This window comes from Alosa sapidissima, chromosome 2 (genome assembly GCF_018492685.1).
Source record: "Alosa sapidissima isolate fAloSap1 chromosome 2, fAloSap1.pri, whole genome shotgun sequence".
In the NCBI taxonomy this organism is placed as follows: Eukaryota; Metazoa; Chordata; class Actinopteri; order Clupeiformes; family Clupeidae; genus Alosa; species Alosa sapidissima.
The window spans coordinates 36,944,360-36,970,032 of record NC_055958.1 but is presented as its reverse complement, the minus strand read 5'-3'; the positions used below and the strand labels follow the sequence as shown (position 1 = coordinate 36,970,032).

The following is a 25,673-nucleotide window of genomic DNA, read 5'->3' as shown; positions in this document are numbered from 1 at the left end:
TAAAGATTTTAACTTAGTCGACTGTTACAGAAAAGTGCATCCACGGGAGGAGGGCTTCACCTGGCACAGTGGTGACGGCGCCCGAGCCTCCCGTATCGACTATGTTTTAACAAGAGATTGCCCGCCCACGGATGCTACATTGACCCCCCTCTTCTTTTCAGATCACTGCATGCTCTCCTGCACCCTTTCACTCCCCACAGGTGTGACTGTAGGTGGAGGGCTGTGGAGGCTGAACTGCTCCCTGTTACAGGATGAGGAGATAGCTAGAGAATACAGGGAGCAGTTTAGCCTCTGGCAGACTCTCCAAGACCTTTACGATTCACGAGCACACTGGTGGGAAATGGTGAAGGGTAGGACCAAGACTTTTTTTAAGATGAAAGGTAAGGACAAAAAAGAGAGAGAGAGGAGGTGCATGTTGGGGCTGCAAAAGAGACTACAGAGATATTTTAACCTTTTAAACGAAGGATTGGATTTTAGTGAAGAAATAAAAAGAGTGAAAAATGAAATGTCAGTTTTAGCCGAACAACAGAGTAAGGGAACAATTTTAAGAAGTAAAGAAAAAGAAATGGAAGAAGGTGAAAAATGTACAAGGTTTTTTTTTAAGAAAATAATTTCCAGAGGGGGTGGGATAATGAAATTAAAAGAAGAAGGGAGGGAAGAAACCTGCATAGAGGGAATTTTAAAAATAGTAGAAGAATTTTATGGGGACCTCTATGCAGAAAAAAACGTACATCTAGAAATAATGGAAGAAGTTTTAGAGTTCTTAAGGTCAACAGTTTTAAATCAGAAGTTTTTAACGGAAGATTTTACATTGGTCGAAATTTTAAAATGTCTTAAAGGTTTTAAAACAGGAAAGTGCCCGGGAGAGGATGGACTCCCCGTGGAATTTTATGTTACCTTTTATGACATTTTAGCCAATGACATGTTGACTGTTTTTAAAGAATTTGACGAACTCGACCGACTTCCTGACAGCTTTAGGATAGGGATAGTTTCATTACTTCACAAAAAAGGTGACAGGACTGACTTAAAGAATTGGAGACCAATCACACTTTTAAATTTTGATTGTAAACTTTTTAGCAGACTTTTAGCACTACGTATGTCAACTGTTTTAGAGGACGTGATCCACCCGGATCAAGTCTGTGCCGTACCTGGAAGGAGGATCACGGACAGCCTAGTGCTGGTCCGGGACGCCATCTGTTTTGCGAGAGACAGACATATTAGGCTTCTAGTACTAAATTTAGACTTTGAGAAAGCTTTTGATCGGGTCTCGCACCAGTACCTTTTAAAGGTACTGCAAAAAATGGGGTTTCCAGGGAGGTTTTTAAAGTGGGTGGGTTTGCTGTATACAGAAATATACAGCAGAATTCGCGTAAATGGGCACCTTACAAATGCGCTTAGTGTGCGCTCTGGCGTCCGCCAGGGGTGTCCGTTATCCCCACTCCTGTTCGTTGCATGCATCGAGCCGCTGGCACAGATATTGAGAAGGGACAAATGGATCAAAGGACTTGACTTGCCAGGTGGACTGACCGCGACATGCACTCTCTACATGGACGACGTGACCCTTTTATTAAACGACGTTTTATCGGCCCAAAGAGCACTCGACTTGACTGACTGGTACGGAAGGGCCTCGGGCGCCAAGCTCAACAGGAGCAAGTCCGAGGCCCAGCTCTTTGGGCCGTGGGGTGACGTAAGACCAAATCTGGCAGTAAATTTTAAACAGACGGACATAAGGATTTTAGGCATTAAATTTGACAATGAGGGTGGTGGACGGGGCAACTGGACTGACGTGTTAGGGAAAGTCAGACAACGACTGGGGTTCTGGGGACTGAGACAGATGACATTTGAAGGTAAGGTTTTAATTTTTAAAGCTGTCATCTTACCCCTGCTTTTATTGCTGTGTTCTGTTTTTAGTCCCCCCAGGAGCTTTCTTTTAGGTGTGGAGAGAGCGGTGTTTTATTTCATGTGGGGGTCCAAGTGGGAAAGACTCAGAAGGGAGGTCCTGAAAAAAAGACACGAAAATGGAGGAAAGGGCCTCCCGGACCCCCACCTGTTTTTAGGAGCCCATTTCACCGCCCTCCACATCAAGTATGCGACGACCCCATCTGGAGACAGTAAGACAGCGACCCTAGCCCGCTTCTGGATGGGGTCGTACCTGAGAAAGCTGAAAGTTTTAAAAACAGATCTTAAACGTCCAGTTGCTTTTAACCTGCCCCCACAATATGTTTTTATCAAAAAGTTTTTAATGAGATTGGACTTAGAGGGGCAGGATGTCACTATTTTAACTAATGCAAAAACTCTTGTCTCTCTTGTGCAGGACCGGGAAGCAGTGAGCCCCGTTCCCGGCCTCACACTCAGTGAGGCCAAGCAGGCTTGGAGGAACGCTGCCCACCCCGCCCTCCAGAACAAGCTGAAGGACCTGGCGTGGATGGCGCTCCATGAGGTCCTCCCGGTCAGAGCCGTGATGCACTCCCGGGGCATGGCCAAAACCAACACCTGCCCGCGGCCAGGATGCGGCCAACCTGAGACCGTGCGGCACCTGCTCTGGGAGTGCGGCGTGGCGAGGGACCTGTGGGCCGATACCGGCCCCCTGCAATGCCCGAGCCTGCCAGCAGGGGAGGTCCCCCCAAGCTACCAGCTTGTGGTCAGCGGGGTGGGCCAGGGCGCCACCACCATCCCAGCCGCCGACTTCGCCGCGCTCTGGCTCACCCTAAACAGCTTTAAAGCCGCACTGTGGACCTCCCGCAACCTGCTGGTGGGGAAGCGCGTGACGGTGCCCCTGCCAGCGTTACGGCGGCTGGCGACATCTACGCGGCAGGAGGCGCCGCGCGTCGCCATTCGGAGGAGGGGGCCGGGGGCTCAAGCAGAAGGTTCCCGCCCCCCACGGCTGCTGGCTCCCGCCGACGCACCCCCACCACTACCATCACGGGACGGAGCAGCGGGCGGAGGGGAGGACCTCCACTGGGCGCATCCGCGCTTGCCTCGCTCTTCTGGAGAGCGGGGTGGAGCCTCTTGGTAGTGGCTCACCCCGGTCCGGCACAACAGAGACCTTTTAATTGACTCTTATTGCATTTTATTACATTTGGAACTCTTTTAAAAGCGTGGACTTTTAACATCCTTTTACACAAACATGAACTTTTAAACACACATGGACTTTGCACACACAGACACAGTTTTAAAACAAAAATGGCTTTTATAGACAAATGACTTTATTTTTGTGAAAATGTGCTGTGAAAAATTATGAAAATGTAAAATGTGAAATGAAAATGCAAAATGTGAAAAGAATGAAAACCATGTGATGTGATGATAATGTGATGAAATGATGAAAGAAAAATGAAAATGTACCACAAAGAAAATCCATGAAATGTAACAAAACAAATCAAAATGTAATGCAAAAACATGAGTTTGTGACAATAAAAGTTTTCCAAAAGGAAAAGGATCTGTTCTTATCAAACAAGGATTACCCGAGGCAGCGATGGCGGATCTGTTGGAGGCGACGAAGGGGATCCCGAGGTATGCGATTCGGTACCTGATCCCGGAGGCGAGGAGGACGGAGCTGAATCGGGCTGGGTTCGGCGAGGTCATCTTGAAAGGCGTGTTGGGATTATCGGGAGCGGACGTGCTGTGCTTTCAGGATTACCCGGCGTTGGGGAGGCATGACGTCACGTTTAGGACGGAGGAGGATCTGCGAGTGGCATACGGGAAGGGGAAAGGAGACCCAAGGATCGTGGGAATCAAGCGAGTGGTGTGGAGCGCAGCCAACGTGGTGGTGGTGCAGGTTTTTAATCCGCACGTGTTGGAGCTGGACGTCCGGGGGTTCCTTAGCCGGTATTGTAGCACGGTGTCATCGGGGGAGAAGGTCACAGACGGCAACGGATTTTGGACGGGCAAGTGGAGGTATTGTGTGCGGTTTCGTACTTCTGGGGAGGGCCGCCAGCTGCGGCCGCCACATTTGTTTGCTCTGGGGACAGACCGTGGGAGGGTGTTTTTACCGGACTTACCTACTGTTTGTTGGGGATGTGGGGAAGAGGGGCATTTGAGGAGCGAATGTGTGGCGCAGCGGTGTGTGCGTTGTGGGGTGGTGGGGCACGTGGTGAAGGACTGTGGGGAGAGAAGGGAGTGTTCTTTGTGCGGGTCTAAGGATCACCTGTTTCTGAGGTGCCCGAAGAGACAGAGTTATGCGGGAGCGGTGGTGGGGAGATCTGGCGGTGGGGGGGTTTCTGTTTCCCCCGCAGGGGCTCCTTTGGCGATGGGTGTGCTGGAGAGGAGGCCGACGGGACCGCCGGCGGTGGGCACGAGCGGAGGAACGGGAGCTGCAGGATCTGCTGGTGGAGTGGGAGCTGGGCCGCATGGAGGCAGCCTGGTGGCTACGGCTACCGCTAGGCCGCATGGCAGCCAAGATGGCCGCCCAGAGGTCGGAGGGTCGGCGGGGTCGAAGGGCAGGCCGGGCGTGGCCATGGAGAGTGTCGGGGTGCTGAGCTGGGCGGAGGCAACGGCTTCCCAGGAAGAGGAGATGGCGGAGATGGCGATGGTGTCTGGGAAGCGCCCCCTGGAGGGCGGAGGTCCGGAGAGTGCTCCCGTGCGGCGTCAGCGGCCGGGGGAGGGGGTGGCGGCCTTTGATCGCTCCCTGCCCCTGGTGGCGGAATCGGGAACTACGGGCGAGTTGGTGGAGCGGGAGTCGGATGAGTCGGCGGATTCGGTGGAGTCGGTGACGGAGAGGCGGACCGTAGGACGGGGGAGTCGCCCCCCTCCTGCCCAGCTTGCTGGGTGGGATGTGGACAGTTTGAAGCGGACTATGGGCATGGACTAGTGGGTTGTTGGTGGTGGGATTGTGTAAGTGCGGGTGTTTTATGGTGTGTGGGGAGGAGTAGGGATGTTTGTGTGTGGGTGGGTTGGGATTGAGTTATGGGGTTTGTCTTCGGCTGGGCCTGTGTGCCCGAGCTCTTTTCTATGGGGCGTTTGTGCCCGTATGTTGCAGCCTTTCTTTTTCTCTTTTTCTCTTTCTGTGCTTTCTGCGTTCTTCATGTTCTGGCTGTAACTATGATTTGATAATGATTATGATTTGGTATGAATAAACTTCAATATAAAAAAAATCTGTTCTTATCAGTTTAATATCTGATACGTCCTCTACCCGAGGACTAATATATTAATCTGATTTTTGGAACAGGGAGACGGAAGAGGGGCTTGCTCCGTCCGCTCCACGCATCGACCCGGTATTGCAGTGACTCCAGGAACGGTGCACATCCCTTTGATTGTGGAAGAAAAGAACCCAGCCAGCCAGCGGAACCAACCTCTGGGACTTTGGAACCCTCCTTGATTGACAGCCAGCAGACACGTGAGTCCTTGCCAGGTCTTTTGCCCAACCGTGCCACCTCCCTTTTCGGGCCCTTTTGGGTTTTCCCGCCCTTTTTCTCTTTTTTTTTTTTTTTTTTTTTTTTTTTTTAAATGCAATAAATAGCTGGATGACACTGTGTTGTGACTGGAGCATGTGTGTGTGGGAGGTGGAGAGACCGAGTGGCAAGGCAAGCCACGCCTTGGCTGCGGCAGCACCTTGGAGTCACCCTCGCGTCCACGACTACCGCCGTTCTTGACCTCCGTCCAGCGTGCCCTGTGGCAGCAATCGCTCGGGTTTCTCTTCATCTCGCACAAATCTTTCGCCTTTTACTAAAGATTTCCGTGGAGGGGAACAGCCCCGAGTTTACGGTATTTTTGGAAGCTCTGCTTCGGCGGAGCTGCACCTTTCTGTCAAAAGTCAAGCGTCGTGTGAGGGTCCGCTTTTGCTTGTCCCGCCCCCAAGGAACCCTCTGAGTGGCGGGGCCCTCGCCAGAGGGGGCGCCGGACCCCGTACAGTTGTGGGGTATCGCTTCTCGGCCTTTTGGCTAAGATCAAGTGTAGTATCTGTTCTTATCAGTTTAATATCTGATACGTCCTCTACCCGAGGACTAATATATTAATCTGATTTTTGGAACAGGGAGACGGAAGAGGGGCTTGCTCCGTCCGCTCCACGCATCGACCCGGTATTGCAGTGACTCCAGGAACGGTGCACATCCCTTTGATTGTGGAAGAAAAGAACCCAGCCAGCCAGCGGAACCAACCTCTGGGACTTTGGAACCCTCCTTGATTGACAGCCAGCAGACACGTGAGTCCTTGCCAGGTCTTTTGCCCAACCGTGCCACCTCCCTTTTCGGGCCCTTTTGGGTTTTCCCGCCCTTTTTCTCTTTTTTTTTTTTTTTTTTTTTTTTTTTTAAATGCAATAAATAGCTGGATGACACTGTGTTGTGACTGGAGCATGTGTGTGTGGGAGGTGGAGAGACCGAGTGGCAAGGCAAGCCACGCCTTGGCTGCGGCAGCACCTTGGAGTCACCCTCGCGTCCACGACTACCGCCGTTCTTGACCTCCGTCCAGCGTGCCCTGTGGCAGCAATCGCTCGGGTTTCTCTTCATCTCGCACAAATCTTTCGCCTTTTACTAAAGATTTCCGTGGAGGGGAACAGCCCCGAGTTTACGGTATTTTTGGAAGCTCTGCTTCGGCGGAGCTGCACCTTTCTGTCAAAAGTCAAGCGTCGTGTGAGGGTCCGCTTTTGCTTGTCCCGCCCCCAAGGAACCCTCTGAGTGGCGGGGCCCTCGCCAGAGGGGGCGCCGGACCCCGTACAGTTGTGGGGTATCGCTTCTCGGCCTTTTGGCTAAGATCAAGTGTAGTGGATCGTGCACGCGACGGGAAGGCGATGGGGACGTTGGGTCCATTACGTTTGAGGAACACGATCCGCTTTGTGGTTCCGGTGAGCAGAAGGAAGGACATGAGGAGAGAGGACTTTTCGGACAAGGTGTTGCTGGATATTTTGGATTTGGGAGTGCGGGAGGTTCTTTGTCTGCAGGAGTATCGGCCTCAAGGTACGTTCGACGTTACTTTTCGGACGGAAATGTTTTTTGAAATGGCGAAGAAGAGGATTACAGAGAAATTGCATGTGGATTTATTGAGGAGTATGGGGCTTTTTTCATCTGAGACTCATGTTTTTGTGCATATGTTTAATCCGTTCGTGTTGGAGGAGGACATTGTTGCTTTTCTGGGGAGATACTGTGTGGATGTGCGGGAGGGTGCGAAAGTGACTGACTCGAGGGGTTTTTGGACGGGAAGGAGACGTTTTAAAGTTCGCTTTAAAGTTGGTGCTTCGCCTCCCCAGTCCTTCGCTTTGGGGCCGGACAGGGGATACTTGTTTGTTCCTGGGAGGCCGGGGGGTTGTTGGAAGTGTGGGGAGAACGGGCATGTGAGGGAGGACTGTACTGTGACCAGGTGCCGCCATTGCGGCTCAACGGAGCACATGGCGGCAAAATGTTTGGCGCCGAAGACATGCAGCCTTTGTGGGTCTTCGGAGCATTTGTTTAGAGCCTGCCCAGGTCGGAAGAGCTATGCTGGGGGTCCAGAGAGTACTAAGGGTCCAGGTCCAGTGGAGGAGCGGTCGGCTGCTGGAAGGGGGTCCCCTATGCCCCCACGGGGGACTCCTTCGATGGTTGCTGATCCTGGGCGAGATGGTGGCCATGTGGTGGCTAAGATGGCCGCTAATGAGAACCAGGTGGTGAGTGTGCATGGAGCTGCTGCTGGGAGGCCCTCTGCCCCCCCCCCGGAGGTTTCCCCTCAGTGCGCAGCTCCTCAGGCTGTTGATGTTGTTAGCATGTCTTCTTTTAGGCCTCTGGCTGCTGCCCCATCGGCTGTGGCCAGAGAGATGAGGTTGGGCGGTACAGCGAGTTCCCCTGGACCTGCGGCTGTTGAGCCCCAGGCTGTGGTCGAGGAGACGGTTTCAGATGGTGTGGTGAGCGTTTCGACAGAAGGGGCTTCACCTGTGTCTTGGTCCGATTGCCCCTTCGATGAGGAGGAGGTAATCACCGGAGTGGTGCCAGCTGCTGTGAAGAGGTCCTTGGAAAATGGTAGCCAGGAGGGGGCGCCGTGGCGTCGTCTCCGGTCGTGCACGGTGCAGTCGATGTACCAGTTTACTGCTCCCCTGTCGGATGACAGCGATGACATGGAGGACGATGGGGCCGGGACCAGTTCTGTGATGGTGTCTGGAGGCGGGGCCTCACCGGCTCTTCTTCTAGGGTGGGACGAGGACAACTTGAAAGCGACGACTGGCATGGTTGCTTCAGGCAAAGATGATTCCTTTATTTGAGCTGGCTTGATCTGTGTTTGGTGATGGGGTTGTGTTTTTTAGTTGGTTTGTGAATGGGCTAAATAAAGTCTGTGGGACACGGTACAGCCCTAGTACGTATAATATATGAAAAGATGACCGTTTGGATTTTCTGTGCTAGTTGTGTGACCTAGTTTGGTTGTTTGTATGGCTTAACTGTATGGATTTTCCTGTATGGTTTATCTGATCTGCTTATGCAATAAAAAATAAAAAAAAAAAAAAAAAATCTGTTCTTATCAGTTTAATATCTGATACGTCCTCTACCCGAGGACTAATATATTAATCTGATTTTTGGAACAGGGAGACGGAAGAGGGGCTTGCTCCGTCCGCTCCACGCATCGACCCGGTATTGCAGTGACTCCAGGAACGGTGCACATCCCTTTGATTGTGGAAGAAAAGAACCCAGCCAGCCAGCGGAACCAACCTCTGGGACTTTGGAACCCTCCTTGATTGACAGCCAGCAGACACGTGAGTCCTTGCCAGGTCTTTTGCCCAACCGTGCCACCTCCCTTTTCGGGCCCTTTTGGGTTTTCCCGCCCTTTTTCTCTTTTTTTTTTTTTTTTTTTTTTTTTTTTTTTTTTTTTCTTTTTAAATGCAATAAATAGCTGGATGACACTGTGTTGTGACTGGAGCATGTGTGTGTGGGAGGTGGAGAGACCGAGTGGCAAGGCAAGCCACGCCTTGGCTGCGGCAGCACCTTGGAGTCACCCTCGCGTCCACGACTACCGCCGTTCTTGACCTCCGTCCAGCGTGCCCTGTGGCAGCAATCGCTCGGGTTTCTCTTCATCTCGCACAAATCTTTCGCCTTTTACTAAAGATTTCCGTGGAGGGGAACAGCCCCGAGTTTACGGTATTTTTGGAAGCTCTGCTTCGGCGGAGCTGCACCTTTCTGTCAAAAGTCAAGCGTCGTGTGAGGGTCCGCTTTTGCTTGTCCCGCCCCCAAGGAACCCTCTGAGTGGCGGGGCCCTCGCCAGAGGGGGCGCCGGACCCCGTACAGTTGTGGGGTATCGCTTCTCGGCCTTTTGGCTAAGATCAAGTGTAGTATCTGTTCTTATCAGTTTAATATCTGATACGTCCTCTACCCGAGGACTAATATATTAATCTGATTTTTGGAACAGGGAGACGGAAGAGGGGCTTGCTCCGTCCGCTCCACGCATCGACCCGGTATTGCAGTGACTCCAGGAACGGTGCACATCCCTTTGATTGTGGAAGAAAAGAACCCAGCCAGCCAGCGGAACCAACCTCTGGGACTTTGGAACCCTCCTTGATTGACAGCCAGCAGACACGTGAGTCCTTGCCAGGTCTTTTGCCCAACCGTGCCACCTCCCTTTTCGGGCCCTTTTGGGTTTTCCCGCCCTTTTTCTCTTTTTTTTTTTTTTTTTTTTTTTTTTTTAAATGCAATAAATAGCTGGATGACACTGTGTTGTGACTGGAGCATGTGTGTGTGGGAGGTGGAGAGACCGAGTGGCAAGGCAAGCCACGCCTTGGCTGCGGCAGCACCTTGGAGTCACCCTCGCGTCCACGACTACCGCCGTTCTTGACCTCCGTCCAGCGTGCCCTGTGGCAGCAATCGCTCGGGTTTCTCTTCATCTCGCACAAATCTTTCGCCTTTTACTAAAGATTTCCGTGGAGGGGAACAGCCCCGAGTTTACGGTATTTTTGGAAGCTCTGCTTCGGCGGAGCTGCACCTTTCTGTCAAAAGTCAAGCGTCGTGTGAGGGTCCGCTTTTGCTTGTCCCGCCCCCAAGGAACCCTCTGAGTGGCGGGGCCCTCGCCAGAGGGGGCGCCGGACCCCGTACAGTTGTGGGGTATCGCTTCTCGGCCTTTTGGCTAAGATCAAGTGTAGTGGATCGTGCACGCGACGGGAAGGCGATGGGGACGTTGGGTCCATTACGTTTGAGGAACACGATCCGCTTTGTGGTTCCGGTGAGCAGAAGGAAGGACATGAGGAGAGAGGACTTTTCGGACAAGGTGTTGCTGGATATTTTGGATTTGGGAGTGCGGGAGGTTCTTTGTCTGCAGGAGTATCGGCCTCAAGGTACGTTCGACGTTACTTTTCGGACGGAAATGTTTTTTGAAATGGCGAAGAAGAGGATTACAGAGAAATTGCATGTGGATTTATTGAGGAGTATGGGGCTTTTTTCATCTGAGACTCATGTTTTTGTGCATATGTTTAATCCGTTCGTGTTGGAGGAGGACATTGTTGCTTTTCTGGGGAGATACTGTGTGGATGTGCGGGAGGGTGCGAAAGTGACTGACTCGAGGGGTTTTTGGACGGGAAGGAGACGTTTTAAAGTTCGCTTTAAAGTTGGTGCTTCGCCTCCCCAGTCCTTCGCTTTGGGGCCGGACAGGGGATACTTGTTTGTTCCTGGGAGGCCGGGGGGTTGTTGGAAGTGTGGGGAGAACGGGCATGTGAGGGAGGACTGTACTGTGACCAGGTGCCGCCATTGCGGCTCAACGGAGCACATGGCGGCAAAATGTTTGGCGCCGAAGACATGCAGCCTTTGTGGGTCTTCGGAGCATTTGTTTAGAGCCTGCCCAGGTCGGAAGAGCTATGCTGGGGGTCCAGAGAGTACTAAGGGTCCAGGTCCAGTGGAGGAGCGGTCGGCTGCTGGAAGGGGGTCCCCTATGCCCCCACGGGGGACTCCTTCGATGGTTGCTGATCCTGGGCGAGATGGTGGCCATGTGGTGGCTAAGATGGCCGCTAATGAGAACCAGGTGGTGAGTGTGCATGGAGCTGCTGCTGGGAGGCCCTCTGCCCCCCCCCCGGAGGTTTCCCCTCAGTGCGCAGCTCCTCAGGCTGTTGATGTTGTTAGCATGTCTTCTTTTAGGCCTCTGGCTGCTGCCCCATCGGCTGTGGCCAGAGAGATGAGGTTGGGCGGTACAGCGAGTTCCCCTGGACCTGCGGCTGTTGAGCCCCAGGCTGTGGTCGAGGAGACGGTTTCAGATGGTGTGGTGAGCGTTTCGACAGAAGGGGCTTCACCTGTGTCTTGGTCCGATTGCCCCTTCGATGAGGAGGAGGTAATCACCGGAGTGGTGCCAGCTGCTGTGAAGAGGTCCTTGGAAAATGGTAGCCAGGAGGGGGCGCCGTGGCGTCGTCTCCGGTCGTGCACGGTGCAGTCGATGTACCAGTTTACTGCTCCCCTGTCGGATGACAGCGATGACATGGAGGACGATGGGGCCGGGACCAGTTCTGTGATGGTGTCTGGAGGCGGGGCCTCACCGGCTCTTCTTCTAGGGTGGGACGAGGACAACTTGAAAGCGACGACTGGCATGGTTGCTTCAGGCAAAGATGATTCCTTTATTTGAGCTGGCTTGATCTGTGTTTGGTGATGGGGTTGTGTTTTTTAGTTGGTTTGTGAATGGGCTAAATAAAGTCTGTGGGACACGGTACAGCCCTAGTACGTATAATATATGAAAAGATGACCGTTTGGATTTTCTGTGCTAGTTGTGTGACCTAGTTTGGTTGTTTGTATGGCTTAACTGTATGGATTTTCCTGTATGGTTTATCTGATCTGCTTATGCAATAAAAAATAAAAAAAAAAAAAAAAAATCTGTTCTTATCAGTTTAATATCTGATACGTCCTCTACCCGAGGACTAATATATTAATCTGATTTTTGGAACAGGGAGACGGAAGAGGGGCTTGCTCCGTCCGCTCCACGCATCGACCCGGTATTGCAGTGACTCCAGGAACGGTGCACATCCCTTTGATTGTGGAAGAAAAGAACCCAGCCAGCCAGCGGAACCAACCTCTGGGACTTTGGAACCCTCCTTGATTGACAGCCAGCAGACACGTGAGTCCTTGCCAGGTCTTTTGCCCAACCGTGCCACCTCCCTTTTCGGGCCCTTTTGGGTTTTCCCGCCCTTTTTCTCTTTTTTTTTTTTTTTTTTTAAATTAATAAATAGCTGGATGACACTGTGTTGTGACTGGAGCATGTGTGTGTGGGAGGTGGAGAGACTGAGTGGCAAGGCAAGCCACGCCTTGGCTGCGGCAGCACCTTGGAGTCACCCTCGCGTCCACGACTACCGCCGTTCTTGACCTCCGTCCAGCGTGCCCTGTGGCAGCAATCGCTCGGGTTTCTCTTCATCTCGCACAAATCTTCGAGCATGGAAAAGGAGAGAGCGACGGTGTCGGCCTTTAAGGTGCGACTAAAAAATACGGTCAGGATCGAGCTTACTAAGGATGCAGCAGCGGCAGTTCGGGATAGGTTTAGGCAGTTCTTCATCACCTCGGTGATTCTTCGGGAGACGTTTGGCCTGAGTCCTAGGGAGGTTTTCTGCGTCCAGCCGGTGGTGAGCCAAGGTTTTTTTGATTTATCTTTTTTTGATCTGCGGAAGTGTCGGAGTTTTCAGGAGGAGTGGAGGGCGAAGGAGGACCTGCCGGCGCTCCAGGGGTTGCGGCTGGTGCCCCTGTTTCAACAGGAGTTCATACCGCTGACAATCCACCTGTACAACCCTTTCGTCCCGGACGAGGATGTCGAGGCGTTCCTAAGGACCCAGGTAGAGGAGGTGAGGGGCGGGACGAAGATATGTGACCAGTTCGGCTTCTGGCTCGGGAAGAGGCGGTACGCAGTCCGGCTCCGGATGGACACCACGAGGCTGGGTGAGTTCTTGCACCCCCCCGGCAGTTTCTCGCTTGGACCGGACCGGGGTTATTTGACGTACCCTGGGCAGCTCGTCTACTGTCGGCGGTGCGGGGGCCAAGGCCACGAGAAGGCTGCCTGTTCAGGACAGCGGTGTCGTTTCTGCCAGGAGGAAGGCCACGTGTCGTCGGCGTGCACCGCACCGAAGAGGTGCTCCCTGTGTGGCAGCTTGGAGCACCTTTTTCGTGGCTGCCCGGTGAGGCCGCGGACCTATGCGTCGGTCCTGCAGGGTCCTGCGGGCTGTGGGGGTGAGGAACTGGTCGAGGAGGCGGAAGGTGCCGTGCGACCAAGCGTTGGGACTTACCAGGAGCAGGAGGAGGTCGTGGAGCCTGTTAGCATCGGGCTAGATGCCGAGCTAACCGACGGAGCACATGGCCCTCTGGCATCGCCGGAGCTCCCCCTGGTGGCTGCTGAGGGGGCGGCGCCCGCGCTCAGCACTTTGTTTTCCGGGTCCATAGGTGATAGTCCTATTTCGGACTGGGCGGAGGAAGTAGAGGGCCGGGAGGACGACGCCTCGTGCGACGGCAGTGGGCAGGGGCCCCGCGGGGGCAAGCGGCCGCATGGAGATTCGGAGGAGGAGCAGCCGTACAAGGTGGTGGCGAGAGACGGTCCCCAGGATGGAGCGGGCCCGGCGGAGGTGCAGTCGGATGGCTCCTCGCCCGTTGTGGTGTGCTGCGTGGAGGGGTCGGCGTCGCCCGGGCAGGCCTCTGCCTCGTCGGAGTCTTCGGGGTCGGGGGAGTCGTTGTCATCGGGCTCCCCCCCCCCGGGGGGAGAGGATGAGGTCTCCAGCCCGGGGCTCTACAGTGGGACGTTGGAGAGGAAGGCCGGGCCGGCCCCGCGGGGGGACCTTTTGGCCGCCCGGATCCTGGACGCTTCGGTGCCACAGTCGGAGGGTAAGCTCCCGCATCCCTTGCAGCCCGCCGTGGCTGAGGGTGATCCCGGGGGGGGGGGAGTGGAGGGCAGCCCTCATGGTGACTCATGATGCTGATGTGGACTTGTGTGTTAAGGTGGACGGTGGGGCTGTGGACTCTTTGGGGTTGTGTTGGGTTGGGTATTGTGTGTGGGGAGGGGGGAGGGGGGGTGCGGGGTGTGTGGGTTTTTGTATGATGGCATGTCTCCGGGTGGAGTCCCTGAACGTTCGGGGAATGCGGATGCCACTGCGGAGGGCGGCGGTTTTCTCGGCTGCCGGGGACAGGGGTTTTAATGTGATGTTTGTGCAAGAGTGCCATGTGGGGGGTCCGGGGGATGTTAAGATGTTTAAAGCGGGGTGGACATGGGGTCCTTCTGTGTGGGGGGGTGGGAATGTGCATGCAGATGGGGTGGGTATTTTGTTTAGAGGGTGGGATTTTTTTTTGGACTCTGTGTGGGAGCCTGTGCCGGGGAGGGTGTTGGTGGTGGATGCAAGGTGGAGGGGGGCCGCGCTGCGGCTCATTAATGTGTACGCACCAAGTGCTGTGGGGGAGCGGCGGGGTTTCCTCCAGAAGGTGGCCCCGCTCCTTTATACGGGGAGGGTTGTGGTGCTGGGGGGGGATTTTAATGTGTCCCTAGAGAGAGCTCCGGGGGGGGATTTGGGTTCTTTGTTACAGGACTTCCTGTTACAGGACTGTTTTAGGGCGGCCGGGGATGGGTCGGCAGGGGTGACCTGGAGTAACTCGAGGGGGGACGAGTCACGCCTGGACTATATCTTTGTCCCCAAGGTGCTGGGGGTCCGGGACTTCCGGGTTGAGCCGGTCTGGCTGTCTGACCATTGCGTGGTGGGGGTGGAGGTGGTGCTGCCGGGGGTGGGGAGGGGGCGCGGCCGGGGGGCCTGGCGGTTTAATGTCGGGTTCCTAGAGGAGGCGGCCTTCTGCCAGGCCTTTCGGCAGCTGTATGTGGGGTGGAGGAGTATGAAGGGGCTATTCGACTCCTTGGGCGAGTGGTGGGAGGGAGTCAAGGCCCGGATCGGGAGCTTTTGCCGCACATGGGGGAGGGAGCGGGCGCAGGAGAAGAGGGGGGAGGCTAATGAGTGGGCGGCGGAACTGAGGAGGATGTGGTGGGCGGGGGAGCTGGCGTCACCGGCGGGCCGCGCTCGGGCGGCAGTCCTGCGCGGTAGGCTAGACAGGTTTTTTATGGAGGAGGCCAAGGCCCTTTTGGTGGGGTCGGGTGTGAGGGGGTGCCTGTCGGGCGAGACCCCGTCCAAGGCGTTTTTCGCCGAGGTGCGCACAAGGCAGGAGCGGTGCGCTATAGAGGCCCTGCAGGGGCCTGGGGGGCGGGTTACAGGGGAGGAGGAGATTTTGGAGGCCGCCAGGGAGTACTATCAGGACCTCTTCAGCGAGCGGGAGAGGGACGAGGCCCTGGCGGACAGGTTCTTGGGGGGGCTAGAGTCAAGGCTGTCGGCGGAGGACCGGCAGGCCTTGGAGGCGGGCATTACGGAGGGGGAGGCCGAGGAGGCGATGAGGTCTCTGAGGCTGGGCCGGGCGCCGGGGGGCGATGGCCTCCCGGTGGAATTTTACAGGTCCTTTTGGGATCTGGTGGGGCAGGACTTGGTGGGGGTGTTTGGGGACTGTTTTAGCGGGGGGGTGCTGCCAGCCTCAATGCGGGCCGGGCTGGTCTCCCTCATTTTTAAGAAAGGGTGCAGGGAACAGCTGGCAAATTGGCGCCCTATCACGGTCCTGACAGCGGACGTGAAGATCCTGTCCAAGGTCCTGACCCGTAGGTTGGGGAGGGTTATGGGTACGGTGGTCCACCCGGACCAGACTTGTGGGGTGCCGGGGAGAGCGTGCAGCCTGAACCTGGTCCTGGTGAGGGATGTGGTCAGCTGGGCGGACGTGAGGGGTCTCCCGCTGGCCCTCCTGAGCCTGGACCAGGAAAAGGCGTTCGACCGGGTGCAGCACTCCTTTCTGTTCCGGGTTCTGGACCGGATGGGGTTTGGGCCGGTGTTCGTGGCCTGGATCCGGCTGCTGTATGTGGATGCGGTTAGCCGGATCAGGATTAATGGCTCCGTTTCGGGGGTGGTGCGGCAGGTGGGGGGTGTCCGACAGGGCTGCCCCCTGTCCCCACTCCTGTACGTCCTGACCCTGGAGGCCCTGATGGCGGGGCTGAGGGCGGAGCCGAGCATCGAAGGGGTGCATCTCCCGGGGGGAGGGGGGGAGGTTGCTAAAGTGGCCGGGTACGCGGACGACCTGACCCTCTTTATCACTACTGATAGGGGGTTTGGGGCCGTTGTTCGGGTGGTAGAGGAGTTTGGGAGGGCGTCCGGGGCAAAGGTCAACTTGGGCAAGTCTGCGGCCCTGTGCCTGGGCCCGTGGAGTTCCAGGGTGGAGGTCCCGGGGGGTTTCAGGGTGGCCGAGGATGCAATCCGGGTACTGGGGGTGGATTTTTGTCGGAGCGAGGCCCCGGTGAAGAACTGGGAGGTTCTTCTGGGGGCGGTGGGGAGGCGGCTGGCGAGGTGGAGGAGTAGGCCGCTGTCCCTAACGGGCAGGGTGATGGTGGTTAAGGCCGACGTGCTGCCTTGTCTGAACCACCTGGCGTACGTGTACCCGGTGCCGTTCCATATCGGGCGGAGACTGGAGAGGGCAGTCTTCTCTTTTATTTGGGGGGGCTCGGCGGAGTTTGTGAATCGTGCTTTGATGTACCGAGATGTGCGGGAGGGGGGGAGGGGGGTGCCCTGCCTGCCGGTGAAGCTGCTGTGCCTGCACAGCTCTTTCCATGCGCGGCTGGTGGTGGGGGACACAACGCATAAGGCTGGCATTTTGGCGAGGTACTGGTTGGGGCTGGCTTTGCGGCGGCTGAGGCCGCTGAGCGCAACATCCCCCTGGTCCTGGGACTCCCCATGGTGGTACACTCGGGTCCGGGACTTTGTGCGGGCCCGGGAGTGGTGCCTGGAGGACGGTCTGGTGCTGGATCACCGGAGGTTGTATGGGGAGGCCATGAGGCGGGACCTGGCGTCAGAGCCACTGCCTGCGTGCCCTAGGGCAGCGGGGGTGGCTCCTTCTGCAGCCGGCGTTCTTACATCCGGGGGGTAGGGATCTGAACTGGCTGGCGGCGCTCAATAGGCTGCCGGTCAGGGAACGGATTTGTCGGCTGTGGGGGAGGGGGCGGCCGGGGTGTGCCATGGGGTGTGGGGAGGTCGAGACGGTGTCACACGTGTTCTGGGGGTGTAGGGAGGCAGCGCGGGTGTGGGGTAGGGTGAAGGAGTGGGTGGGCCCGGGGTTTGGGGGGTTGTTGGTGGAGGAGCTGGTGGTGAGCGGGGTGGGTCTGGCCCAGTTGGGCTCAGACGTCAGAAGGGTGGTGTGGGCGGTGGGAACGGAGGTGAAAAGGGCCTTGTGGGAGCGGCGGAAGGACTCCATCCGCACCCTGGCTCCCCAGGGAACTCCAGAGGCTGTGTTTTACAGGGTGAAGTGGAGGGTGGAGACGTATGTCAGGGGTTTCGGGAAGGAGGAGGGGAGGGGGGAGATGGAGAGGGTGTGGGGTCCTCTGGCAAGTGGGGTGGTGTTGTGAGGGGGGAGGGGGGTTTGGGGGTTTTCTTGTTCTTTCCTTTCTATTTTTCTTTTTTTATGGGCCATCGAGAACTGTGTGATGGCGGATGTGTGTATATGTATCGTGTGTTAATGTGGGCCTAGGGCCTGGTTTGGTTTGGTGAATAAACTTCAATATAAAAAAATCTGTTCTTATCAGTTTAATATCTGATACGTCCTCTACCCGAGGACTAATATATTAATCTGATTTTTGGAACAGGGAGACGGAAGAGGGGCTTGCTCCGTCCGCTCCACGCATCGACCCGGTATTGCAGTGACTCCAGGAACGGTGCACATCCCTTTGATTGTGGAAGAAAAGAACCCAGCCAGCCAGCCAGCCAGCGGAACCAACCTCTGGGACTTTGGAACCCTCCTTGATTGACAGCCAGCCAGCAGACACGTGAGTCCTTGCCAGGTCTTTTGCCCAACCGTGCCACCTCCCTTTTCGGGCCCTTTTGGGTTTTCCCGCCCTTTTTCTCTTTTTTTTTTTTTTTTTTTTTTTTTTAAATTAATAAATAGCTGGATGACACTGTGTTGTGACTGGAGCATGTGTGTGTGGGAGGTGGAGAGACTGAGTGGCAAGGCAAGCCACGCCTTGGCTGCGGCAGCACCTTGGAGTCACCCTCGCGTCCACGACTACCGCCGTTCTTGACCTCCGTCCAGCGTGCCCTGTGGCAGCAATCGCTCGGGTTTCTCTTCATCTCGCACAAATCTTTCGCCTTTTACTAAAGATTTCCGTGGAGGGGAACAGCCCCGAGTTTACGGTATTTTTGGAAGCTCTGCTTCGGCGGAGCTGCACCTTTCTGTCAAAAGTCAAGCGTCGTGTGAGGGTCCGCTTTTGCTTGTCCCGCCCCCAAGGAACCCTCTGAGTGGCGGGGCCCTCGCCAGAGGGGGCGCCGGACCCCGTACAGTTGTGGGGTATCGCTTCTCGGCCTTTTGGCTAAGACAGCGGTCGACTCGCGGTGAGAGGAAGGCGGTCCTTACCTTGTGGTGGTTTGGACACTCTCATCCGGGAGTTATATTGGTTTTGTGTGTTTTTTCTGTCTCAAAAATTACTGTTTTTTCGTTTTGTTTTTTGTACTGTTTTGTGTTTTTTGTCTCTTTTAACAGGTCCAAGCAGCTGCCTCTTCCTTTGGAGTTCCTTTTAAAACAGCAGGCCCAGGTAAGCGCTGTTTAGCTCCTTTTTATTGTGTGGTTTTTAGCTTGTTTTAGCCTAGCCTTTTAGCATAGTTTTTTAGTTAATTTATTGTCTTAAGTATGTATAGTTTTAGTGGTTTTAGTTTAGGTTTAGGCTGGTGGTGCCTCCACCATGTCGGCTGCTCGTGCTGGCATGAGGAGGCACCACAGCGTACGTTTTAATTTCGCGTCAAAAAATGGAAGGCTAATGGAGATGTCCAGATTGGACTTTTCAAGAAAGTGTGTCCAACAGATGCTTGGTTTTAATGCTAATGAACTGAATTGTTTGGTGACTCTGCCTGGGAACAAAGGATTTGATGTTAGCTTTCGCTCGGCTTCACTGCTTAATAGTTTTTGGCAACGGTTTGTTACTTGTAAAGACCAGCTCTCCATGTTTGAAGTTGAGAAACTTTCGGACAATTCACAAAAAGTGGTGATTGTTAGAATGTTCAATGAAACTGTGACTGGGGAAGACATTAGCACATGGCTGGCTAGATTTTGCGCGGTTCGTAGCCCACCAGTTAAGGTTTTGGACGAGGACGGCATTTGGAACTGCTCGTGGAGAGTTCCCATTAAACAATGGGAAGACCCGAGCAGTTACCTAGGCCTCCGTCAGATTCCGTCTATGATTGTGTTGGGAGAGAACCGGGGCTACATTCATTACCAAGGGATGCCTAAGCTGTGTCGCAAATGCGGCCAGCTTGGGCATCTTGCCGAAGCGTGCCAGGAAATTGTATGCAGGAAGTGTAGAGAAATTGGGCATCTTTTCGAAGATTGCACAAATGGCAGAAAGTGTAATCTCTGTGGAGTTTCATCCCATCTCTACAGAGATTGCCCTAGCTCTTTTGCCAACAAGCTAAAGGCTACCAAAATGGCCGCCATGGCCGCCCGGCCGCATGGCCCAGAACAAGAACAGGAAGAGAAGGACGAAATGGAGGAAGGGGTGGTCCCTGAAGTTTTGGAGGGAAACCTCCAGTCAGCTTCAGGGACTAGCCGGGCGGCTACGAGCAAAGCTAACACCCAGGCAGAGTCAGAGCACGGATTGGAGGCCACACCCTCCCAGCTGGGAAAGGAGATGGAGCAGGCGGAGGAGGAGCCTGAAGGAGAAAAGGAAGCCCCGCCTCCCGAAACCGCTGAGGAGGTGAGTGTGGCCTCTGAGGGGGTTGAAGCACCTGCTTCACTCCCCAATGCGCAGCATAAGAGACCTTTAGAATCTCCTCTGTCAGAAATGACAGAGAAGAGAAACCGGGTGATACTGTCTTCAGATAGTTCCTCTTCGGAAGATCTGAATCGACTGTGGCCCGGTGGACGTGAAGTGTCTTTTATGCGGATGGCGCTCAGAGCATCCACGCCAAGGGCAACGCAAGAGTTTTTCTCTGCCGAGCCCGACGCTGGAGACACCAGTGACCCTTCTGAACCAAATTCAATGGTCATAAAGGAGGAGCAGGTGTCACAGGAGATCAACCCTGGTTGATCTCCACTTGTTTTAAAAACATGTCTCTGTAGTGTCTTAACTCTGTCGTGTTCATTTTTATCATACTGCTCATGAGTCTCACAATCTCAACAATCAATGTAAGAAGTGTGAAGACTCTAGTGAGAGCTCAGAGCATTTTATCCCTGTTGAGCACTCTGAATGCAGATATATTTCTGCTGCAAGAGTGCTCCTTGCCTTTTTTAAACAATTACAGCAAGTGGGAACAGATGTGGACCCCGGGACCCTCCGTGTGGAGCGGGTCCAATTTTAACAGAGCAGACGGGGTCGCCATCTTGATCAAGAATCCACACATCTCGGTGAAGGGCAGCACGGTGGTGAGACCCGGGCGGGCCCTTTTAACCCACTTGACTGTTTTAGACAGGGATTTTAATGTTCTTAATGTGTATGGTTTTAATGATAAACACGACCGACATGACTTTTTAGAAGAGCTGCAGCCCCACATGCTAGGGAGGGCTCCCCTAGTGGTCGGAGGGGATTTTAATTGTGTTTTAAGCAGACAGGATAGAAAGAATGTAGGGGAAGATTTTAAGGTAGATAAGACATCTGTACTTTTAAAGAATATAGTTAGGGATTTTAATTTAGTCGACTGCTACAGAAAAGTGCATCCACGGGAGGAGGGCTTCACCTGGCACAGTGGTGACGGCGCCCGAGCCTCCCGTATCGACTATGTTTTAACAAGAGACTGCCCGCCCACGGATGCTACATTGTCCCCTATGTTCTTTTCCGATCACTGCATGCTCTCCTGCACCCTTTCACTCCCCACAGGTGTGACGGTAGGTGGAGGGCTGTGGAGGCTAAACTGTTCCCTGTTACAGGATGAGGAGATAGTCAGAGAATACAGGGAGCAGTTCAGCCTCTGGCAGACCCTCCAAGACTTTTTCGATACACGTGCACAATGGTGGGAGATGGTGAAGGGTAAGACCAAGACTTTTTTTAAGATTAAAGGTAGAGACAAAAGAGAGAGAGAGAGGAGGTGCATGTTGGGGCTGCAAAAGAGACTACAGAGATATTTTAACCTTTTAAACATGGGTTTTGATTTTAATGAAGAAATCAAGAAGGTAAGAAAAGAAATGTCAGTTTTAGCCGAATTCAAAAGTAAAGGAACAATTTTAAGAAGCAAAGAAAGAGAAACAGAAGAAGGAGAAAAATGCACCAGGTACTTTTTTAAGAAAATAATATCAAGAGGGGGTGGGATAATGAAGTTAAAAAATGATGGGAGGGAAGAAAATTGCACAGAGGGGATTTTAGAAATGATACAACTGTTTTATCAAGACCTGTACGCAGAGAAAGAGGTGCATGAGGAGGTGATGGAGGAAGTTTTAGAGTTTTTAAATAAAACTCTTAACAGTCAACAAGTTTTAACAGAGGATTTTACATTGGTTGAGCTTTTAAAATGTCTTAAAGGTTTTAAAACAGAAAAATGCCCGGGAGAGGATGGGCTCCCCGTGGAATTTTATGTTACCTTTTATGACATTTTAGCCAACGACATGCTGACTGTTTTTAAAGAATTTGACAAACTTGACAGACTTCCAGACAGCTTTAGATCAGGGATAGTTTCTTTACTATATAAAAAAGGCGACAGGACTGACCTTAAAAACTGGAGACCCATAACGCTTTTAAACTGTGATTGTAAACTTTTTAGCAGACTTTTAGCTTTACGCATGTCGACTGTTTTAGAGGACGTGATCCACCCGGATCAAGTCTGTGCCGTCCCTGGAAGGAGGATCACGGACAGCCTAGTGCTGGTCCGAGACGCCATCTGTTTTGCGAGAGACAGAAATATTAGGCTTTTAGTGCTAAATTTAGATTTTGAGAAAGCTTTTGATCGGGTCTCGCACCAGTACCTTTTAAAGGTACTGCAAAAAATGGGTTTTCCAGGGAGGTTTTTAAAGTGGGTGGGATTGCTGTATAAAGACATCAACAGCAAAATTCGAGTAAATGGGCACCTAACCAATGCGATAAATGTTCGCTCTGGCGTCCGCCAGGGGTGTCCGTTATCCCCACTCCTGTTCGTTGCGTGCATCGAGCCGCTGGCACAGATATTGAGAAAGGACAAATGGATCAAAGGACTGGACTTGCCAGGTGGACTGACTGCGACTTGCGCACTTTACATGGACGACGTGACCCTTTTATTGAATGACTTTTTATCGGCCCAAAGAGCACTCGACTTGACTGACTGGTACGGAAGGGCCTCGGGCGCCAAGCTCAACAGGGGCAAGTCCGAGGCCCAGCTCTTTGGGCCGTGGGGTGACGTAAGACCAGATCTGGCAGTAGATTTTAAACAGACAGACATAAAGATTTTAGGTATTAAATTTGACAATGAGGGTGGTGGACGGGGCAACTGGACTGACGCGTTAGGGAAAGTGAGACAGCGACTGGGGTTCTGGGGACTAAGACAGTTGACATTTGAAGGTAAGGTTTTAATCTTCAAAGCAGTTATCTTACCTTTGTTTTTATTACTGTGTTCTGTTTTTAGCCCCCCCAGGAGCTTTCTTTTAGGTGTGGAGAGAGCGGTGTTTTATTTCATGTGGGGGTCCAAGTGGGAAAGACTAAGGAGGGAGGTCCTGAAGAAAAGACCTGAGAATGGAGGAAAGGGCCTCCCAGACCCCCACCTGTTTTTAGGAGCCCATTTCACCGCCCTCCACATCAGATACGCGACGGCCCCATCCGGAGACAGCAAGACAACAGCCCTGGCCCGGTTCTGGATGGGGTCGTACCTGAGAAAACTGAAAATTTTAAATACTGATCTTAAACGTCCAGTTGCTTTTAACCTGCCCCCTCAATATGTTTTTATCAAAAAGTTTTTAATGAGATTTGGCTTAGAGGGGCAGGATGTCACCATTTTAACAAAAGCAAAATCTCTTGTCTCCCTTGTGCAGGACCGGGAAGCAGTGAGCCCCGTTCCCGGCCTCACACTCAGTGAGGCCAAGCAGGCTTGGAGGAACGCTGCCCACCCCGCCCTCCAGAACAAGCTGAAGGACCTGGCGTGGATGGCGCTCCATGAGGTCCTCCCGGTCAGAGCCGTGATGCACTCCCGGGGCATGGCCAGAACCAACACCTGCCCGCGGCCAGGATGCGGCCAACCTGAGACCGTGCGGCACCTGCTCTGGGAGTGCGGCGTGGCGAGGGACCTGTGGGCCGATACCGGCCCCCTGCAATGCCCGAGCCTGCCAGCAGGGGAGGTCCCCCCAAGCTACCATCTAGTGGTCAGCGGGGTGGGCCAGGGCGCCACCACCATCCCAGCCGCCGACTTCGCCGCGCTCTGGCTCACCCTAAACTGCATAAAAGCCGCACTGTGGACCTCCCGCAACCTGCTGGTGGGGAAGCGCGTGACGGTGCCCCTGCCAGCGTTACGGCGGCTGGTGACATCTACGCGGCAGGAGGCGCCGCACGTCGCCATTCGGAGGAGGGGGCCGGGGTCACTAACAGAAGGTTCCCGCCCCCCACGGCTGCTGGCTCCCGCCGACGCACCCCCACTATTACCATCACGGGACGGAGCAGCGGGCGGAGGGGAGGACCTCCACTGGGCGCATCCGCGCTTGCCTCGCTCTTCTGGAGAGCGGGGTGGAGCCTCTTGATAGTGGCTCACCCCGGTCCGGCACAACAGAGACCTTTTAATTGACTCTTATTGCATTTTATTACATTTTGGAGCTCTTTTAAAAGCGTGGACTTTTAACATCCTTTTACACAAACATGAACTTTTAAACACACACATGGACTTTGCACACACAGACACAGTTTTAAAACAAAAATGGCTTTTATAGACAAATGATTTTATTTTTGTAAAAAATGTGCTGTGAAAAATGATGAAAATGTAAAATGTGAAATGAAAATGCAAAATGTGAAAAGAATGAAAACCATGTGATGTGATGATAATGTGATGAAATGATGAAAGAAAAATGAAAATGTACCACAAAGAAAATCCATGAAATGTAAACAAACAAATCAAAATGTAATGCAAAAACATGAGTTTGTGACAATAAAAGTTTTCCAAAGGAAAATCTGTTCTTACCAGGTGGACTGACCGCGACATGCACTCTCTACATGGACGACGTGACCCTTTTATTAAACGACGTTTTATCGGCCCAAAGAGCACTCGACTTGACTGACTGGTACGGAAGGGCCTCGGGCGCCAAGCTCAACAGGAGCAAGTCCGAGGCCCAGCTCTTTGGGCCGTGGGGTGACGTAAGACCAAATCTGGCAGTAAATTTTAAACAGACGGACATAAGGATTTTAGGCATTAAATTTGACAATGAGGGTGGTGGACGGGGCAACTGGACTGACGTGTTAGGGAAAGTCAGACAACGACTGGGGTTCTGGGGACTGAGACAGATGACATTTGAAGGTAAGGTTTTAATTTTTAAAGCTGTCATCTTACCCCTGCTTTTATTGCTGTGTTCTGTCTTTAGTCCCCCCAGGAGCTTTCTTTTAGGTGTGGAGAGAGCGGTGTTTTATTTCATGTGGGGGTCCAAGTGGGAAAGACTCAGAAGGGAGGTCCTGAAAAAAAGACACGAAAATGGAGGAAAGGGCCTCCCGGACCCCCACCTGTTTTTAGGAGCCCATTTCACCGCCCTCCACATCAAGTATGCGACGACCCCATCCGGAGACAGTAAGACAGCGACCCTAGCCCGCTTCTGGATGGGGTCGTACCTGAGAAAGCTGAAAGTTTTAAAAACAGATCTTAAACGTCCAGTTGCTTTTAACCTGCCCCCACAATATGTTTTTATCAAAAAGTTTTTAATGAGATTGGACTTAGAGGGGCAGGATGTCACTATTTTAACTAATGCAAAAACTCTTGTCTCTCTTGTGCAGGACCGGGAAGCAGTGAGCCCCGTTCCCGGCCTCACACTCAGTGAGGCCAAGCAGGCTTGGAGGAACGCTGCCCACCCCGCCCTCCAGAACAAGCTGAAGGACCTGGCGTGGATGGCGCTCCATGAGGTCCTCCCGGTCAGAGCCGTGATGCACTCCCGGGGCATGGCCAGAACCAACACCTGCCCGCGGCCAGGATGCGGCCAACCTGAGACCGTGCGGCACCTGCTCTGGGAGTGCGGCGTGGCGAGGGACCTGTGGGCCGATACCGGCCCCCTGCAATGCCCGAGCCTGCCAGCAGGGGAGGTCCCCCCAAGCTACCAGCTTGTGGTCAGCGGGGTGGGCCAGGGCGCCACCACCATCCCAGCCGCCGACTTCGCCGCGCTCTGGCTCACCCTAAACAGCTTTAAAGCCGCACTGTGGACCTCCCGCAACCTGCTGGTGGGGAAGCGCGTGACGGTACCCCTGCCAGCGTTACGGCGGCTGGCGACATCTACGCGGCAGGAGGCGCCGCGCGTCGCCATTCGGAGGAGGGGGCCGGGGGCTCAAGCAGAAGGTTCCCGCCCCCCATGGCTGCTGGCTCCCGCCGACGCACCCCCACTACCATCACGGGACGGAGCAGCGGGCGGAGGGGAGGACCTCCACTGGGCGCATCCGCGCTTGCCTCGCTCTTCTGGAGAGCGGGGTGGAGCCTCTTGGTAGTGGCTCACCCCGGTCTGGCACAACGGAGACCTTTTAATTGACTCTTATTGCATTTTATTACATTTGGAACTCTTTTAAAAGCGTGGACTTTTAACATCCTTTTACACAAACATGAACTTTTAAACACACACATGGACTCTGCACACACAGACACAGTTTTAAAACAAAAATGGCTT

At 53.9% G+C, this 25,673-nt stretch overlaps 1 protein-coding gene, 8 non-coding genes and 3 pseudogenes across 9 annotated transcripts; all 12 read left to right on the top strand.

Moving 5' to 3' along the window:
* The first annotated feature begins 815 nt into the window (after positions 1–815).
* Positions 816–25,497, top strand: LOC121697293. Its single transcript, XM_042078758.1, has 2 exons — positions 816–1,517; positions 24,002–25,497. The coding sequence occupies exons 1-2, from the start codon at positions 923–925 to the stop codon at positions 25,495–25,497; spliced, it is 2,091 nt and encodes a 696-aa protein (XP_041934692.1). The 5' UTR covers positions 816–922.
* Positions 5,069–5,244, top strand: LOC121704237 (annotated as a pseudogene).
* LOC121704276 lies at positions 5,618–5,731 on the top strand. Its single transcript, XR_006030368.1, has one exon. It is a non-coding gene; the product is annotated as a U5 spliceosomal RNA (small nuclear RNA).
* LOC121704266 lies at positions 5,857–6,048 on the top strand. Its single transcript, XR_006030360.1, has one exon. It is a non-coding gene; the product is annotated as a U2 spliceosomal RNA (small nuclear RNA).
* LOC121704275 lies at positions 6,421–6,534 on the top strand. Its single transcript, XR_006030367.1, has one exon. It is a non-coding gene; the product is annotated as a U5 spliceosomal RNA (small nuclear RNA).
* On the top strand, positions 8,351–8,556 carry LOC121704246 (annotated as a pseudogene).
* LOC121704274 lies at positions 8,944–9,057 on the top strand. The gene has a single exon (XR_006030366.1). It is a non-coding gene; the product is annotated as a U5 spliceosomal RNA (small nuclear RNA).
* Positions 9,183–9,374, top strand: LOC121704254. The gene has a single exon (XR_006030358.1). It is a non-coding gene; the product is annotated as a U2 spliceosomal RNA (small nuclear RNA).
* Positions 9,747–9,860, top strand: LOC121704273. Its single transcript, XR_006030365.1, has one exon. It is a non-coding gene; the product is annotated as a U5 spliceosomal RNA (small nuclear RNA).
* LOC121704244 lies at positions 11,677–11,882 on the top strand (annotated as a pseudogene).
* On the top strand, positions 17,428–17,615 carry LOC121704228. The gene has a single exon (XR_006030345.1). It is a non-coding gene; the product is annotated as a U2 spliceosomal RNA (small nuclear RNA).
* LOC121704272 lies at positions 17,997–18,110 on the top strand. The gene has a single exon (XR_006030364.1). It is a non-coding gene; the product is annotated as a U5 spliceosomal RNA (small nuclear RNA).
* Positions 25,498–25,673: the final 176 nt, after the last annotated feature.

Bases quoted from the DNA above. Each gene is read 5' to 3' on its own strand.
- LOC121697293 (XM_042078758.1), top strand. From the start codon at position 923: ATGTTGACTGTTTTTAAAGAATTTGACGAACTCGACCGACTTCCTGAC. The intron at 1,518-24,001 runs GTGGACTGACCG...TGTTCTTACCAG, and splicing joins CAAAGGACTTGACTTGCCAG to GTGGACTGACCGCGACATGC.